Genomic DNA, 17,821 nt, shown 5'->3' on the forward strand with positions numbered 1-17,821 from the left:
TACCACTTAACAAAAGGAAGACCAACAACACAATTAAAAAAAAATAGGCAAAGGACCTAAGTGAAATACAGAAAGCCAAGAAAAAATGCTCATTCACTAATCATCAGAGATGCATATTAAAATGACAATGAGATATCGCTTCATACCTGTCAGAATGGCTATCATCAACAAGTCAACAAATGACAAATGCTGGCGAGGATGTGGAGAAAAGGCAACCCTAGTACACTGCTGGTGGGAATACAGACTAGTGCAGCCACTGTGAAAAACAGTATGGAGTTTCCTCAAAAAATTAAATATGAAACTGACATTTGACCCAGTGATCCCAGTTCTAAGAATATATCCCAAGAAACCCAAAACACCCCTATGTTCATAGCACCACAATCCTATCTAATAATAGACAAACATGGTAATTGACCGTACCTTCGCTGTGCATCCCATTGACTAATCAGCACAATATGCAAATTGACCGCCAACAAATATGGCGGCTAATTTGCATACTGCAGGCAGGGCAGGACAGCGTGAACCACCAGCGCGCTGCCATCCAGGGCAGGCCGGCCGCCCGGGACCCCATCAGTGGGTCCTGGGCCGCAAGGCAGGCCCACCCCAGAAGCCCCAGCAGCCGCCTGATATGGTAGTAACTCTATCAGTAAGCACTCTGAAAGTCATGGCATAAATGCATCAATTAAAAGACAGATTATGAGATCTCTCGGGTGGAGTCTTCAGACAGCTGGTGCTACAGTCCCCAGGACCATCCTTCTGTCCTCAGTCATGGCTTGTAATCTGGTCGCCAGCAACCTGAATCTCAAACCTGGGGAGTGCCTCCGAGTGCAGGGTGACATAGCCCCCGACGCCAAGAGCTTCACGCTGAACCTGGGCAAAGATGACAACAATATGTGCCTGCACTTCAACCCTCGCTTCAATATACATGGAGACATCAACACCATTGTTTGTAACAGCAAGGATGGCAGGGCCTGGTGGGCTGAGCAGCGGGAGACTGCCTTCCCCTTCCAGCCTGGAAGTGTTGCAGAGGTGTGCATCTCCTTCGACCAGGCCGACCTGACCATCCAGCTGCCAGATGGATACTCATTCAAGTTCCCCTACCGCCTCAACCTGGAGGCCATCAATTACCTGACAGCTGAAGGTGACTTCAAGATCAAGTGTGTGGCCTCTGATTGAAGCCAGCCAACCCATAGCACCCAATAAAGGCAGCTGCCTCTTCCCCCTGAAAAAAAAAAAAAAGACAGATTATGAGGGTGAATCTAAAACAAAACCCACTTTAAGTATAAAGACACATATAGATTAAAAGTAAATGAATTAAGCTGAAGCCTGTTTTGCTCAGTGGATAGAGCATTAGCCCGTGGACTGAAGGCTCCCAGGTTCGATTCCAGTCAAGGGCATGTACCTCAGTTGCTGGCTTGATACCCAGTCCCTATCAAAGCATGTGCAGGAGGCAACCAATCAATGTGTCTCTCCCTTTCCCTCCACGCTCTCTAAAATTCAATGGAAAAATATCCTTGGGTGAAGATTAACAAAAACAAAGTAAATGAATTAAGTAACATTAAAGAGGTTATAAGGAAAATATATTCCAAATTTTGTTAGTTGTATAATGGTTATGTTTAAATTATTAACACCTAAGAAATTGGGTGAAGAGTACATATAATATGCTGTAGTATTTTATAGTTTTTTTACATGTATGAGATTATTTCAAATTAAAATATTAAAAAATTAAACATTAATAAAATATTAATTGAAATGTGTATGCATTACATGAAAAATCTCCTAATTGCTTCTAGCATAATTTATTAAATTGTGCTAAAATTGACAAGGGTTCAATTAAAAAATATCTTAATTCTAAATGATATAATAGAAAATATATAATAGTGCAGTTATAAGCACTTATCTGAAAATAAAAATTTAAAGAAGTGAATTTAAAGAAGGGATTAGCCAAAGAAAATATATGTACAACCCATGGACACAGACAACAGTATGGTGGTGGCCAGAGAGAAGTGGGGGACAAGAGCTGGGTAGAGGGGGCAAAAGGGGGGAAATAGGGACATCCTATATCTACACTAATAAAAGAGAAACATGGTAATTAGCGTACGACCGCTACCCTTCCCATTGGCTAATCAGCATATCCTTATGCAAATTAACTGTCAGCCAAGATGGCGGCCGGCAGCCATGCACTGAAGCGAGCAGGGAGGCTTGCTTGCTCCAGTGACGACAAACTCCAATGTTCCCCACCTGCGCTGCCGGCCTCTCAGCTGCAACTCTAAGCAAATATGTACTATGTTGCAAATAAGAAGCTAAACAAAACCCCAGAAACCGGCTTTCATTCAGCCAGGCTTCAGCCAGCCAGACCACAACATTGTATCAATGTTTTCAGCAGCGAGGCCTCAGAGCTAAAGCTGGCCCAGAATAAAAAAAGAAAAAAGAAAACAAGGAGCAGTTGGGAGCTTCAGTCACCCGCTTCCGGAAAACAGCCCTCAGCCCCTCACCCAGACTGGCCAGGCACCCCAGTGGGGACCCCCACCCTGATCCAGGACACCCTTCAGGGCAAACCAGCAGGCCCCTACCCATGCACCAGGCCTCTATCCTATATAGTAAAAGGGTAATATGCCTCCCAGCACTGGGATCAGCGGAGCAGCTAGGCTCCCGGCACCGGGATCAGCGTGACAGGGGGCAGCGCCCAAACCCCCTGATCAGCCCTGCTCTGTGCCTGATAGGGGGGAGCTCTCCAATCCCCTGATCACCTGGCGACTCTGTGTGTGACAGGGGGCGGGGCCACAACCTCCCTATCTGCCCTGCTCTGTTCATGACAGGGGAAAGCGCCCCAACCCCCCCCCCCCCCCCCCACAGGCCCTGCTCTGTGTGTGACAGGGTAGAGCCATAACCTCTCCATCGGCCCTGCCCTGAGTGTGACAGGTTGCAGCGCCCAACCCCCTGATCCGCCCTGCTCTGTGTGTGACAGGGGGCAGTGCCCCAGCTCCCCTATCGGCCCTACTCTGTGAGTGACAGGGGGAGCTCCTCAACCCCCTGATCGGCCCTGCTCTGTGCGTGACAGGGGGGAGCTCCCCAACCCCCTGATCGACCTTGCTCTGTGTGTGACAGGGTACGGAGCCCCAACCCCCCTGATGGGCCCTGCTCTGTGAGTGACAGGGGGCAGCGCCCCAACTCCCTGATTGGCCCTGCTCTGTGAGTGACAGAGGGCAGCGCCGCAACCTCCCCATCGACCCTGCCTTGAGTGTGACAGGGGGCAGTGCCCCAACCCCCCAATTGGCCCTACCCTGAGCATGACTGAGGGTGGCATTGCAACCTCCCAATCTGCCCTGCTCTGTGCATGATGGGGCGGCGCCCCAACTCCCCAATCGTCCCTGCTCTGAGCCTGACCAGGGGCTGCACCTAGGGATTGGGCCTGCCCTCTGCCACCTGGGAGCAGGCCTAAGCCAGCAGGTCGTTATCTCCCGAGGGGTCCCAGACTGCGAGAGGGCACAGGCCGGGCTGGGGGACCCCACTCCCCCCCCCCCAGTGCACAAATTTTTGTGCACCGGGCCTCTAGTAATAATAATAAAAGGCTAATATGCAAATTGACTGAACGGCAGAATGACCGGTTGCTATGATGCGCACTGGCCACCAGGGGGCAGACACTCAATGCAGGAGCTGCCCCCTGGTGGTCAGTGCACTTCCATATGGGGAGTGCCTCTCAGCCAGAAGCTGGCTCATGGCTTGCCAGCGCAGTGGTGGTGGCAGGAGCCTCTCCAACCTCTGTGGCAGCACTAAGAATGTCCAACTAATGGTTTAGACCCGATCCCTTGGGGGCCTAAGCCTTTAGTCGGACATCCCCCAAGGGCTTCCTGGCTGCCGGAAGGATGTCTGACTCCAAGCTTAGGCCTGATCCCCCAGGAAGTGGGCCTAAGTCGACAGGTGGACATCCCCCAAGGGGTCCTGGACTGTGAATGGGTGCAGGCCGGGCTGAGGGACCGCCCCCCCCCCCCCGGACTGCACAAATTTTTGTGCACCGGGCCTCTAGTTTATAATAACTAAGATTTAGAAATGGTCCAAGTGCCCATCAGTAGATGAGTGTATAAAATAGCTCTGGTACATTTACAGCAGGAATAACTATGCGGCTGTAAAAAAAAAAAAATAACATCATTTTCAAGAGCATAGATAGACCTGGAGAGCATTATTCTAAGCTAAATAAGCCAGTTAGAAAAAGACAAGTGTCACATAAGCTCACTTATATGTGGAATCTAATGAACAAAACCAAACTGTTGAACAAAATACAACTAGAGACATAGAAGCATGGAACAGTCTGTTGAACCACAGAGGGAAGCCAGGGGAGGGTGGTGGGAGTGGAAGAGATCAACCAAAGAACTTGCATGCATGTATGCATAACCAATGGACACAGGCACTCGGGTGAAGGCCTGGGGTGGAAGGTGGGAGTGGCTAGATGAGCTCAATGAGAGGACAAAAGGCACAGATGTAATACTTTCAACAATAAAGATTAAAACAAAAAAATAAAATAAAACTTATCACTCTTTTTACCATCCCACCTCTGTTCTTTGATTTGTTTATTTATTTAACAAATATTTATTACATCTGGTTGACAAATAATGTAAAAAACCTTTAAACATGTCCATACCTTCTGTCCTCACATAACTTTTCTACTTAACCATGTTTAACCTAGGGCAATGCCTTCATGGTCTCTATTTTCTTTTTTGTATTTCTTTTGTTTCAAATTAAATTTATGGGGGTGACATGGGTTAATAAGTTTATCTAGATTTCAAGTGTACAATTCTATGGTACATCTTCTGTGTATTGCATTGTGTGCCCACCACCCAAGATCAAATTTTCTTTCATCACCAAATATTTGGCACCCTCTGCCCTTCCTTCTGGTAACTATCATTCTGCTGCTTGTGTCTATGAGGGTTTTTTTTAATTATTTTTTTTTTATTTGTTTCTTTCAGTTTTATATCCCACATCTGAGTGAAAACATAGGCTTTTAACTTTTCTGTCTGACTTGTTTTGTTTAGCATAATATTCACAAGATCCATTTATGTTGTCGAAATAAATTTCTGAATATCCCTGTTGTAAAAATGAAGCTGGATACTGTGATTTGTAAACTGTTAAGTTGTTTACTAATGTATCACCAATAAACTCTATCAGTTAGAATACAGGTAACAGAGAGCTTTACTAAAAATGGCTTAAACCATTAGGGATTTTGTTAGGTCAAGTAAACAACAGTGCTAGAGGTAATGCTCACTTCAGGCAAAGCTTGACTCAGTGGCTCAACAATGTCACTGAGAATCCAATTTCTTTCTAGCTCTTCCCTTTGCCCTTTTCGGTGTCACCTTATAAGGCTTACTCCCCTTAAGGTTCCCTCTGGCTTCCAGCAGCTATTTCCTCATTCTAGTCCAGAAGAGAAGAGGCAGCATCCCTGCCCAGCCTTTCCAAGGAAAGTCTGAAGATTCATTCTGATTGGCCCTCCTTGCATCACTTTTGCCCACTTCTGCATTTATTTGAATCCCTGCTTTTAATTATTTTGTGTATACACGCAGAAGTCCAATTGCTGGATCTTGTGGTAATTCTGTTTAATTTATTGAGAAACTGCCATACTGCTTTCCACAGTGGCTGCACCATTTTATATTCCCACCAGCAGTGAACAAGGGTACCAGTTTCTCCACCTTCTCACCAACACTTGCTATTCTCTCATTTGTCAAGAGATTTTTGTTTTTCTTACAACAGCCACCCAAATGGGTGTGAAGTAGTTTTGATTTGCATTTCACTAATGACTAGTGATGTTGAGCACCTTTTCGTGTGCATGTTGGCCTTTTGTATATCTTCTCTGAAGAAGTGTCTATTCAAGTTCTTTGCACAATTTTTACTGGGGTTGTTTGTTTTTGAATTGTTTTCTAATTATAAGAGTTCTTTGTGTATTCTGGATATTAACCCCTTATCAGATATGTGATTTGTAATCTCACTTCTTAGGTTGCCTTTCACTCTGATGGTGTCTTTTGATGCCCATGAAACCCTCTCTTCAAGGCATCCAGCTCCTTCTCTCAGGCTCCCCTGTACTGCCCCTGTGACAGGAGAGTAAGAAGCAGGGGAAATGCCTTGACAAGTGAAATAAGGGAAACTGAGACAAAATAATTAAACAAGGCCAAATAATTTGAGCAATTCACAGCCAGCAAATGAACCACAAGATTTTGTCTTCCCTAACCAAGAATACTTAAGAGAAAATGGTTTACATATTTCATAATGCCATGGGGTGGACTGGCCTCAGTTAGGTCCTAGTCCCTCCTAGATGACATTCTTTGAAAATAAAACTAACCAAATAATAACCCTAACTCCCCTATGTGCACATTTTGATGAATCAACATATTGAAGGACACACCTGGAAAGCAAATGAATATTGCTAAGACCCTCCTCAAGACCTCCCCTAGGATCCTCCCCCCCCAAGAATGATAAAAAGCCTCAAGACACAGAATCTATGGATGCACTCTTGCTAGAGTACACCCATGCCTTGAATCTCTTTCTCCTAAACTTTAAAGGTTCCCATAAGACTTGCAACTTGCAACCAGGGGAGCAGCAGGCAGTGGCAGCTCGTTCCGGGTTAACCCCCTGAAACTGTCTCCAAGGCCCCCTTTTTCTCTGACTTCTCAGTGAGCCAAAGAAGCCCAGCTTAGGCTCTCTCCTGTTGCTTCTTCTACCTTAAGCCCTTCCTTGTTTCACTGTCCCCAGCTTTAACAAGTATACTCTACTCACAATGCACTCTCACAGAGCACACTCACACCTTGTATCTCTGCTCGCTCCTAAATTCTAAGGGACCCCATGAGGCTCATAAACCCTTTGATCCTGTCTCTGACTTTCCAGTGAGCTAATAGCAGCTCCATCTAGGCTCTCTTCTGTTGCTTCTTGTATCCTAAGCCTTTCCTTCCTATCACTGTCCACAGCTATAATACACATATTCTCAAAATCACCTGGGCTCATGTTATGAAATCTTTCCTGCACAAAGTCAAGAGCCCACATGCTACCTAAGTGGCCGATTTGAGGCAGACCTGTGCCAGAAGCCGGTCCATCCTTGCTGCTTGACACAGTCGCTGCAGGGAAGAAACATCTGCACAGCATATGTTTCAAGGGACCTGGCGTATATGGCATACTGTTCTTAATATGTTTGCTCCCCTTCTTGGTGCTATGTGTTTTAACCAAGGTCACCTCTCTGAGAAAGGTTGTTTCCCCAGGTAGGGATTTTTCCCTGAAGTTAGGGAGGGGATAAAACCCCTTAACTAAGTGCCAGGCAGGTAGTTAATCACTTTAACTACGAACAATCATGCTTAAACTACATAATCTTTACTCCCTGGAATGGAGATAAGAAATGCCCTAACCTTTGGAATAGAAATTGATAGGATTAAAATCAACTGGTATAAATACAGCTGTAACAAGACAATAAAACACAGACCCTGGAGCTCCCCTGCACTCCTGGCCTCCTCCCCTTCCCTGCCTTCTTGTGGGTCCCGCACTGTCCTCCCCTCTGCATTTCTCCTCAGGGTCCCGAGGACCTGCACCCCTCTGCTTCCGTCGTCTTAGTGGTTATGTCTTCTCTGCGCAGGAAGGAGAACCCGCGAACACTTTTGGAATTATGGCGGCGGTGGATATCCAAGATAATCTACTGGGAATCTCTTGGGTTGACAGTACATGGATCCCCATTTTGAACAGTGGAAGTGTCCTAGATTACTTTTCAGAAAGAAGTAATCCTTTTTACGACAGAACGTGTAATAACGAAGTGGTCAAAATGCAGAGACTAACATTAGAACACTTAAATCAGATGGTTGGAGTGGAATACATCCTTTTACATGCTCAAGAGCCCATTCTTTTTATCATCCGGAAGCAACAGCGGCAGTCCCCTACCCAAGTTATCCCACTGGCTGATTACTATATCATTGCTGGAGTGATCTACCAGGCACCAGACTTGGGATCAGTTATAAACTCTAGAGTGCTTACTGCGGTGCATGGCATTCAGTCAGCTTTTGATGAAGCTATGTCATACTGTCGATATCATCCTTCCAAAGGGTATTGGTGGCACTTCAAAGATCATGAAGAGCAAGAAAAAGTTAAACCTAAAACCAAAAGGAAAGAAGAACCAAGCTCTATTTTCCAGACGCAACGTGTGGATGCTTTACTCCTAGACCTCAGACAAAAATTTCCACCCAAATTTGTGCAGCAAAAGTCTGGAGAAAAGCCTGTCCCAGTGGATCAGACAAAGAAAGAGGCAGAACCTACACCAGAAACTGTGAAGTCTGATGAGAAGGAGACCACAAAGAACATCCAACAGACAGTGAGCACTAAAGGTCCCCCTGAAAAACGAATGAGACTTCAGTGAGTATTGGACAAGAGAAGCTTGTAAGACTTCTTGTCCATGATTATACCTCATACTGTGACTGGCTCTTGAACTTTTAAATTCTTTGTCACAGCTCTCATTTGTGTAGTGCTTGCTCTTTATGCTCTTTAAGAAAGGATATAAGGACCCTCATACTTTTGAGATGGATATTTGTATCTTTTGTAACTTTTCCCCTATGGACTTGAGCAGCCTCCTCACTTACATGTGTACTGCTTACATATATTTGAAACCAAATTAAAGTATTTAGAAAAAAAAAAACACAAAACCTGGTGACAGAACCTGGCTAGGCTGCTGATCAACTGAACGCTGTTTCCATGTCATTTCTTCTTCGTCGACTCCGTCCACACCTTTGGAAACCCCTGAACCTGCTGGGGTTGGACCCCAACAGACCTGCGCTAGGCCCAGTCCCTGTCCAGTAAAACCTTCACAGGGTTCCTGGTGTTGATTCGTTGGCCCTGTATCCTGCTTCCTCCCAGTGTATGCTCCATCTTGGCAGAGGGTGGGAGAATGGTGGGTGCTTTAGCCCCACTCAGAAATGCCCTAAAGCCATCTCCTCACATATGAAGCTGAAGTCAACATCCTACCTAAAAATGAGGATTTGCTAATAGCTTTTTTAAAATCTAGAAATGGGTTGGTGACCTTATTTCAGAGATAGTTTTTGTTGTTTTATTTTTTAAAGAAAAAGCAGCACTGCCTGGGTGGCTCAGTTGGTTGGAGCATCATCTAGTACACCAAAAAGGTTGTGGGCTCTATTCCCAGTCAGGGCACATACCTAGGTTGCAGGTTTGATCCCCAGTCAGGATGTGAACTGGAGGCAATCGGTTGATGTTTCTCTTTCACATCCATGTTTCTCTCTCTCTCTCTCTCTCTCTCTCTCTCTCTCTCTCCTTTCCTCTCCCCGCCCCCCCCCCCCCCCCCCCCATAAAACAAAATCAATAAAAAACATATCCTCTGGCAAGGATTAGAAAAAAAGAAAAAGAAACCTATATATTTTTTTTTAATTTAGGGAGTATAGCAACTCCTCTATCCCAGCTTGAGGGCAAGGGCTCTGTTGAAGAGTGATTGGCAGCAGCTAAACCAAGAAAAAGGCAAATCTCCACCTGAGCCTGTAAGGGGAGACGGCGAGATCAGTGCTTGGGAGCTCAGATCCGGAAACACACCTGTGGGCCCACGTCAGACCAGTCTGCTCGGAAGCCAGCCTCTGTGGGGGGAGTGCCTGGTACAGAGGAGAGAGTGGGCAGAGTAAGGAGACAGGCCACCTGTGTTAGCTTAACTGCTGTGATTTGGGGCTGTAACTCCCCTTCTCTGAGCTTCAGCTTTTTATATAGAAAATCAAATCAGTAATTGTTATGAAATCTTACTTTATTGTTACATGATTTACACAGTGCTTCATATGCATTATCCAATTTAACAAAACACTACAGAGCAAAGGACTTTAAAAAAAATAAAATGTTTAACATATGTAAGAAATTGATTCCTTTCTTTGAAACCTGCCCTGGGTGGTTCCACTATTGTTTGGTTAAGAGAATTATACAAATTTGAGGCCTGGTTCTTTATCTTGTATAGACTGAGAGGCAATTAAACAAGTATTCATGTCAGAATCTGAGGTAAGAAGGCTGCTTCAAAGGGTCCACTTGACAAAGTGAAAAGCAGTTTAGTAGAAACAGAGAGCACTATATAATTTCCTTCTGGAATATCCACACCATATGGCCCAAAGCAAGAATTTCAACTCATCTGTGAAGAGAAAGAGACATAGAGAAAAACATTAGTGTTTTCCCTCTGATTTTTCTCAGCCATCTTATGAAGGGCCTTTGGAGGCCACACATTGCTTTAAAGAGAAACCAACCCAGACCCTCTGAGGAAGATGGTTTTTCTCTGTGGGTAGAGATCATTCAGTCACGAACCAGTATCTTTTCTAAGAGGAAGGTTCCAGCAACCAAAACTGGCCATAAAAAGGACAATAAACCTTAGCATTCTCCTCATTTCCAGTGCCAATAACAGAGACAACCCAAGGATACAGGGAAGGTACCCAGCCCAGCAGTCAGGCCCAGGACTCCAGCTTTCCTGGCAGAAGAATATGAAGTTAATAGCAAACACATCTACACGTAAACTAACACCACTCCCACCCCCACCCCCCCCACCCCCGCCCACTGCCACTTTTCACCCTTGCCTGTTCAATAAACCCAAACCCCAACGGCCCCTTAGCCTTTGACCTTTCTTGCAGGGCTCTTGTCCTTCAGTGCCCAGGTGGAAACCCTTCCCAGGCTGTCCTGTGGAGATGAGTGGCCTGTCACCCACTCAAATGTGTGGCTTTATAGAGCTGAGACCTTCCTGGATTAGCTCGACAAACAGTCCTGCCAACAAAAGGAATTTCAAAATAACTAATCTTTTACTCCTGTTCCCCAAAACCCTAGGAGTTCTCTGGACATAGCCCACAGCACACTGTACGGAAGTGTCCTCCCTGTCTATGTCCAGCCCACCCCACAGTGTATCACTCCACCCTGAATTTGTCCAAACACCCAGCCCCTCCCTTTCTGCACCTCTCCATTACTCCGGCCCCCTTCAGTCTTTATTGTTGTGTTCTGACCAAGTTTCTTCCTCTTTACAGGTCAGGATAGTGACTGGGCTTAGCTGTGACAGAGTTTGGAGGCTGAGAGTTTGGAGGCTAGTGGTCACTGTTCCCACACAAGTGAAACCAACCCTTGAGTTCCTTCAGTTCCTTGGCTTCCTCCAAGCCACAACCAGGGAGTAGTGACAACCCCAAAGCCTGAGCTGCCACCCAGACGTCAGGGTGGAATGGCAGCAGAGTAAAGCCTATTTCAAAATATCTGGAGAACATTAAAGAAAGTTCTCTTTATGACATCCCCACCTCCACTGCAGCCCCTCCCTAGGCTGCCATTGAAATTCACTTTCTCCAGCGCAAAAGTGGCGACAGCCTCTGCCAGTGAGGAGTGCATTGCAAGCCCAATCCACAATAGGCTGTCCTCAGAAGGTCCTCCAGTCACCACACTCGGTGACACTCTGCCTGACACCTCTGAGAAGCACCATCGTGCTCACTTCGGAACTCGTCCTCACTGCATCCTCAGGAAGGGAAGGGCACAGCACTGAAGAGGGGTGGGGCAAAGTTGGGGCTTCTTTCTGTAACTAAATTTAACCTTGGGTTCCAAGCACAGATATTACTATTTGAAAGTACATCTCAAATGAGCACTTGGTGTGCCTGGTAAACCTTGGTGTCATACATGGCTTTTAGCATTAGTCATCTCCCTGCTGGGAAAGAGAAGTCCAGAAATAAGGATGTTGCAGAACAAGACTGTGTGGTTCACCAAACCACAGGGGAGAGGGTGGGGAAGCAGCAGTGCCCTGGTTAAAGGTCACAAAGCATTATTTCTACTTTAATATCCAGAGTCTGAGTGAGGTTAAGATCAAAGTGAAAATTAACTGAGGACAACTGTGCCATTTGGGCTTTCTGAGAGAGCTTGCTGAAGGAGAATGTAGACCACCTTAGCTTTCCATGAGCCATGATGAAGAAGGAATGGTGTGAATGGGGACGAACATAACAGATGGCAAGAAAAGCCGGTGGAATTCCCTTCTTTGAAGATTCCTGGAACAAGACAGACGTACACATTAGGTGCAGGTACACTTGGAAATGAGCAAACTTCTTCCCCCAGGACTATGATCCTGTACTGTGTGTGACCCCTGGTTCTCCAGGCCTACAGAGTCAGAGTGACTCACTCTAGGAACACAGGATGCAATGACCATGTGCAAACAAACCCGTGGCTCTGAGTCTCCCCCTGGCAGGACCATGTGTGCTCTCACCTCTTCTCTCCTGGCAAAGTCTCCAGGAGGTCACGTGCTCTCCTTGGTGAATAATAAAGATTTCTTGTGTGGATCCAGCCTGGATCTTAATGGCATTAATTTTATACTATTTCTGTTGCTAGTGGTCACTGTCCTATTGCCTGAGCCTGACCACTCTTCTAGCTGCTAGTGTTAGCCATTCTTCCCAGTGCTCAGAGAGGGAAAATATGCTCTTCTCACCAGTCCTTCTAATAAACGAGGGGCCATACTTTCTCAGGTTGTTGTTGAGTTTCCCTTAGTGGCACCAACCATGAATTTCCCCACAGTTGAAGGGAGTAGGAGGGCACCTTCTGCAGGACACCCAGTGCACTTCTCCTAACAACAATGTTCCCAGATGGATGCCAGGAACACATCAGAGCTATACTGAGTGCTTGCATCCACTGGACACCATGCTCAGTGCTCCACGTGTATTATCTCATTTGATCTTTGCTTCTACCCCATGAAATAAATACTATTCTTGTTCCTGTTCTACAGATGGGGACACAGATGTTCAGACACCGGTGGGGTGGCCTGGTCAGCTCTTCATGTTTCAGGTGACTTTTCACTGTGCTGCAGTGGCCAACCTCCTTTCATCATTCTGTCCTGCCAAGTGTCCACTGGAACAAAGCAATCATTCTCCAGTGGATAGCACTAGTGTGCCTGATGGGTAGGTAGACAATCAGCCTCACTACATGACATGTGCTGATAGCTCTGGATTTTCTTTTAGTTATAATGCAATTCAAAAATGTGAATAAATGCTCAAGAAATAGGAAATGCAGCCTGAACAATAACAAAAGCCAAGATACTGATATTTCATATGTCCATGCTCTGTTCTGTGAGGACTCATTCCTCATAAGAATCCTGGCAGTAGGAACTATTATTATCCCTCTTTTATAGGCACAGAGAGGTTAAGTAACTTGCACAAGATTCCACAGCTCTTACATGGAGATGCCAGCATTCAAATCTAGCAACAGTGTGGGCTGTTCCTTAAAAATGTCAAATATAGAAAGGATTTTAATATTCTTGTATGTTTATTTCTTATCACAGTTTAGAAAACAATATGCTCAAAAGACCAGAATTAAAATAAGGCATGAGAAGTAGCTAAAACAAGGGGCTCACATCCAATGACTACTTTGGAGCCCAGACTTTGTGTTTGGTCTCCTCTCTCAGTTTAGCAGTAAAAGTGTAATAAAATAGAAGCAGGTGCCCAAGGAGGACACAAACACAGCCCTGTAGGAGCTTAGGTGACAAGAACCTCCTGACCTGCTTCTTCTTTGCAGAAGAGACACAATTGAGTTAGGTGTTAAACAATCACTAGGATCTCTATGGATGGTGAAGGGGGAAATGAATAGGAACATTGTAAGCAGAAGAAGGACTTCGTGGTGGAAGGGTCCTGGGGTCCTGAAATAGTGAGTTATTGAGATCGAATGAACCAGGGAGGAACTAATGGATTACTCCAGGGAGAAAATACACTTAAATTTATGAGAGCAATCAGCAGGTAAAGTTTAGCAACATTCCCAGCACACATGGGGCCTTCAAAAGAACTCAGTGATGGCCCACGGGGCAGAAGAGTTCTATCCTGTCTGCCAGGATGTCCTGGTTTACACCTACTCTTGTGGCATTCCATCCAGTTAACTACTCTCAAGAGGGTCCTTACACAAACATAAATTATATGACTACCCTGTATCTGGAAGATTGACAAAGCCAACAGATCGAACCTTCAGTGACACTTAGGCACTAAAGAAGTAGTGTTTTATTTATTTATTTATTTATTTATTTATTTATTTATTTATTTATTATTTTTAAATCATCACCCAAGGATATGCTCATTTATTTGGGGGGGGGGGGGGAGAGACATCAATTGGTTGCCTCTCATACTAATCCCAACCAGGGACCTAACCTGCAACCTAGTTATGTGCCCTAACTGGGAATAGAACCTGCAACCTTTTGGGTGTATGGGATGACACTCCGACCAAGTGAGCCACCTGACTGGGGCAAGAACTCATGTTTTTAAAAGCCTATATCACAGTGCTAGCTGAACGTGATAAAGAAGATGCAGTCTTGAACACAGGTGTCTGAACACAACCATAGTTAGTTTTGAAAGCCAGAGTTAGTTCTTCTTCCCTCACCATATTTGGTCTGAGGCAAATTCATACAAAATCATCTCAGCTAGTATCTATCACAGAAACACAAGGAAAACCCAGCACTTTGATAAAAAGGCATTTCCCATCTTTTGGCAGCCAGTGATGGTAAAGGAAAAGCCACAGGTTTAAATCACACACTCGCACAAGCTGATGGTGCTAATTTTTATCCAAGAAAGCTTTTGAGTTGAAAACAACTGAATTCAAAGAAGTTAATTAAAACCACATGGAGTTGTCAGGGAGTTTAGAAATCAAACACAAAGCACTTTGAAACAATGAGACTCACTAGCTCTGTGGCAGACAAGTTGACCAGTTTGTGCAGAGGAGCCAGCCTGTTTGTATGTAGGCTAAAATCCTTTCAGGAAAGTGCAGTGTCCACAGAGCAGAGCATGAGAAGGTGGAGGCAGTTCTACCCATCCTTTCAGCTTAGACATGGAATCTGTCTACAGGGCTGCCTCAGGGGAGACAGGCAGGCCCTTCCAGTGAAGTTTATTTAGTAGACACCTGTTGTTCTGTTGCTAGGTTTTATTATTATACTAAAGGCCTGGTGCACGAATTTGTGCATGGGTGGGGTCCCGAGGAGTGGGGAAGCTGGGACACGATTGGCCCTCCAGGCATGCGGTGGGACGCCCTTGCCAGCCCAGGATCCGAATCCGTCCACTGACATTGGCACTACTTGTCGGGAGCCACCTGGTGGCCACTTTTATATTGTTTCTTTCTTGCAGAACATCTAGGGAGGGGAAGTGGCTGTGGTGCCTGAGGCCAACATCCAGGAAGCCTCGGTGCTGTAGGGATCATGCCAGCAGTGCTGGTCCATCGGTGCCTGGCCTATTCTCTGGAGATTGGACCTGCAGAACTACTGAGGGAGGGAGTGGCTGCCGGAGGGCTGGTGGGCAGCTGGGTTGGGTCTCCGCTGAGCAGAGCTCCTGCTCTGGAAGTGCACTGACCGCCAGGGAGCAGCTCCTGCACTGAGCATCTACTCCATGGTGGTCAGTGTGTGTCATAGCAACCAGTTGTTCCAGTCGTTCGGTTGCTTAGGCTTTCATATGTATAGATGAAGTTGAAAGTCCTGCTTCTAATGCATCTGAAACTTTAAGACTTGCCAGACACACTCCCCTGTAAACTGGACTGTGTGGAGCAGTGTGCTATGATTTGCCAGGCATCCAGCTTGTGTGTTCTGCCATTCCCTGATGCACATGGCAGGCTCTGAGCATTGCAGACAGGAAACTTGCTTTTTCTCTAGCTCTTTTCTGAGTCTTCTGTGGCTTGTTTATTGGAAAATAGGTGAATAATGATAAAAATAGATTAATAAGGTAATTCCAAAATGATGGTGGAGTAAGTGGATGCTACACTGACATGCCCCCAGAACCAAACTGGAATTACAACTAAAACACAGAAAAACCATCCTGAATAACCAACGTAAGACTAATTGGAGAGAAAACTGATGACCAAGGAGGAAAATGAATACCACATAGAGACTGGTAGGAAGTAAGGGGGTGATAAAGGGCTAGCAGGCTCCCACAGACAGAAGCTAAAGTTCTGGAGGGATATCTCAGAGGTGAGGGGTCCCCACTGAGAACTCTGGGACCTAAACCCCAAGCTGGGCTCCCCATACCAGAGCACAAGAACTGAGAAAGGTGCTCACATAACAGGGTTGCTGTCTGCCAGGGAGAGATGGCTGGAAATGCAGGCACCCTCTTCAAGGGCCAATGCACAAAATTTCATGTGTAGCCACTCAGGGCTCTGGCAGAGGGAGGACAGAGTAGACTGAAGTTGTGTGACCTCAGAAAGCAGATACCCCAGTTTCCTGTGCTGAGCCATTTCCTCATGCTGCAGAGGACATATTTCTCCAGCAGACCTTTGCTATCCATTTAGTTTTTGCCTGAGGGAAGGCAGTTGCCCCATCCTATCAGAAAAGCCATTGCCCCAGCCTATGGAGTTTCTGAGGCCCATTAGAAGACAGAATAACAATCCACCTACAGGCAGAAGCAATTAATTTGCCCCACCGTGTTGGAAAACCACTTGCTTGAGGCTAAACAAGATTGAATACAATCAGACTTCAGGCAGAGGTGGGTCTCTGGAAGCTTTGAGTCTGCCTGACCTAATTTGGGGCCCAGGGATAGGAAAAGCAGACCTTGATGTATATCTTGGTCCTTTCCAAAGACACCCCACCCCACCCCACCCCAGCAGAGGGAGCCACAAGCTGTGGATTGTTGATGGCTCCAAATAGGGTTTGCAAGGCTAATCAGAAACAGCTTCTGACACTGTCCTTCACTAGAGATTGGGAGGTGTACCAGATCTACATACTAGTAATACATAGACAAAAACCCAACAGGAAGCCAAAATAGGGAGACAAAAAAAACCCAAATGAAAAAACAAGAGAATTTTCCAGAAGAAGAGCTAAATAAAATGGAGATAAGAAATGTATCAGATATAGAGTTCAGAATAATGATGTTGAAGATGCTCAACAGCATGAGAAAATAGAAAGTAACTATGAAGAAAGACACAGTTCTAATAAAGAACACAGTGGAAAAAATACACAGCAGATTAGGGGAAGCCAAATATCAGATGTGTAAATTAAAAGATAGGGTAGCAAAAAGCACTCAATTAGAGAACAAAAAAGAAAGAGACAATTTAAAAATAGGAGGACAGGAAGAGAGACAAAATGGTGGCTGAATAGGCAGATGTGTCCTGCGCAGAGAGAGGAAACAACTAAATCGAATAACATCCACCTGGAATTAGGGAATGAAACACAGCTGGTGAGACAATCTGTGACCAGAAAGGACAGATGATGCCTGGAGAACAGTAGGATCAGGGATCTGGGCTGGAGAGAGAGACAACCATCTACCAGGATGAAAGGGTCAGAAGGAACCTATGCTGCACCAAGTCCACGTCCCTTGGGGACACACATAAAACTTGACTGTGGAAGGCAGTCCACAGGTAGCAGCTGGGGAATCTAGGTCTAAGTCCGCAACCCTGAGAGTCTGTGCCCAGAAAGGCAGCTTGAAGAACTGACCTAGCCATGCAGTACCCCGGGGGGGGGGGGGGGGTGTTATGCCCAGATTTCAAGATTCCCAAGAAGCCACCAGGGAGCCATCCAATCCGATGCAAAAGCAAAGAGTCTTTTATTTTAAGCCCGGGCTTAGCTCCTCTACCTTCCTTACTGACGCAGCAGCAGGTGGCAAAGAGAGGGCAGTCTGCTCGAATCAGGGGTTTCATAGAGGGTTGGAGTAGGGGCGGGAGAGGGACCGCCGATTGGCCAGGTGCAAGCTGGTGACCCATTACACAGGCACTTCCCTTGATTTCCATTGGTTAGTCCAGAGAAATGGTGGGTGTGGCTAGCAGAGGCTCCTTCCGAGGGGGAAGGAGCCTTCGCTGAGCACATGGTTCCATACAAAATGGAGGTCCCTTAATGGATGGGAAGCCAGCCACTCGGCTCCCATGCAAGGCC

The 17,821-nt window shown here is 45.9% G+C and overlaps 2 protein-coding genes across 3 annotated transcripts; both read left to right on the plus strand.

Moving 5' to 3' along the window:
• The first annotated feature begins 727 nt into the window (after window positions 1–727).
• LOC139005211 (galectin-1-like) lies at window positions 728–1,233 on the plus strand. Its single transcript, XM_070407537.1, has one exon. The coding sequence runs from the start codon at window positions 769–771 to the stop codon at window positions 1,174–1,176; it is 408 nt and encodes a 135-aa protein (XP_070263638.1). The 5' UTR covers window positions 728–768; the 3' UTR covers window positions 1,177–1,233.
• A 6,403-nt stretch (window positions 1,234–7,636) lies between these two features.
• Window positions 7,637–8,434, plus strand: LOC139005212 (mediator of RNA polymerase II transcription subunit 6-like). 2 transcript variants are annotated; one of them, XM_070407540.1, is made up of 2 exons: window positions 7,637–8,100; window positions 8,217–8,385. In XM_070407540.1, exons 1-2 carry the CDS (start codon window positions 7,637–7,639, stop codon window positions 8,296–8,298), a joined length of 546 nt encoding a protein of 181 aa, XP_070263641.1. In that variant the 3' UTR covers window positions 8,299–8,385. The 2 variants fall into 2 exon arrangements, with proteins under 2 accessions (XP_070263641.1, XP_070263640.1); XM_070407539.1 differs by having other exon boundaries at window positions 7,637–8,434.
• Window positions 8,435–17,821: the final 9,387 nt, after the last annotated feature.

This window comes from Myotis yumanensis, unplaced genomic scaffold (assembly GCF_028538775.1).
Source record: "Myotis yumanensis isolate MYYU_CA2020_CCGP unplaced genomic scaffold, mMyoYum1.0.hap1 SCAF_3, whole genome shotgun sequence".
Lineage (NCBI taxonomy): Eukaryota > Metazoa > Chordata > Mammalia > Chiroptera > Vespertilionidae > Myotis > Myotis yumanensis.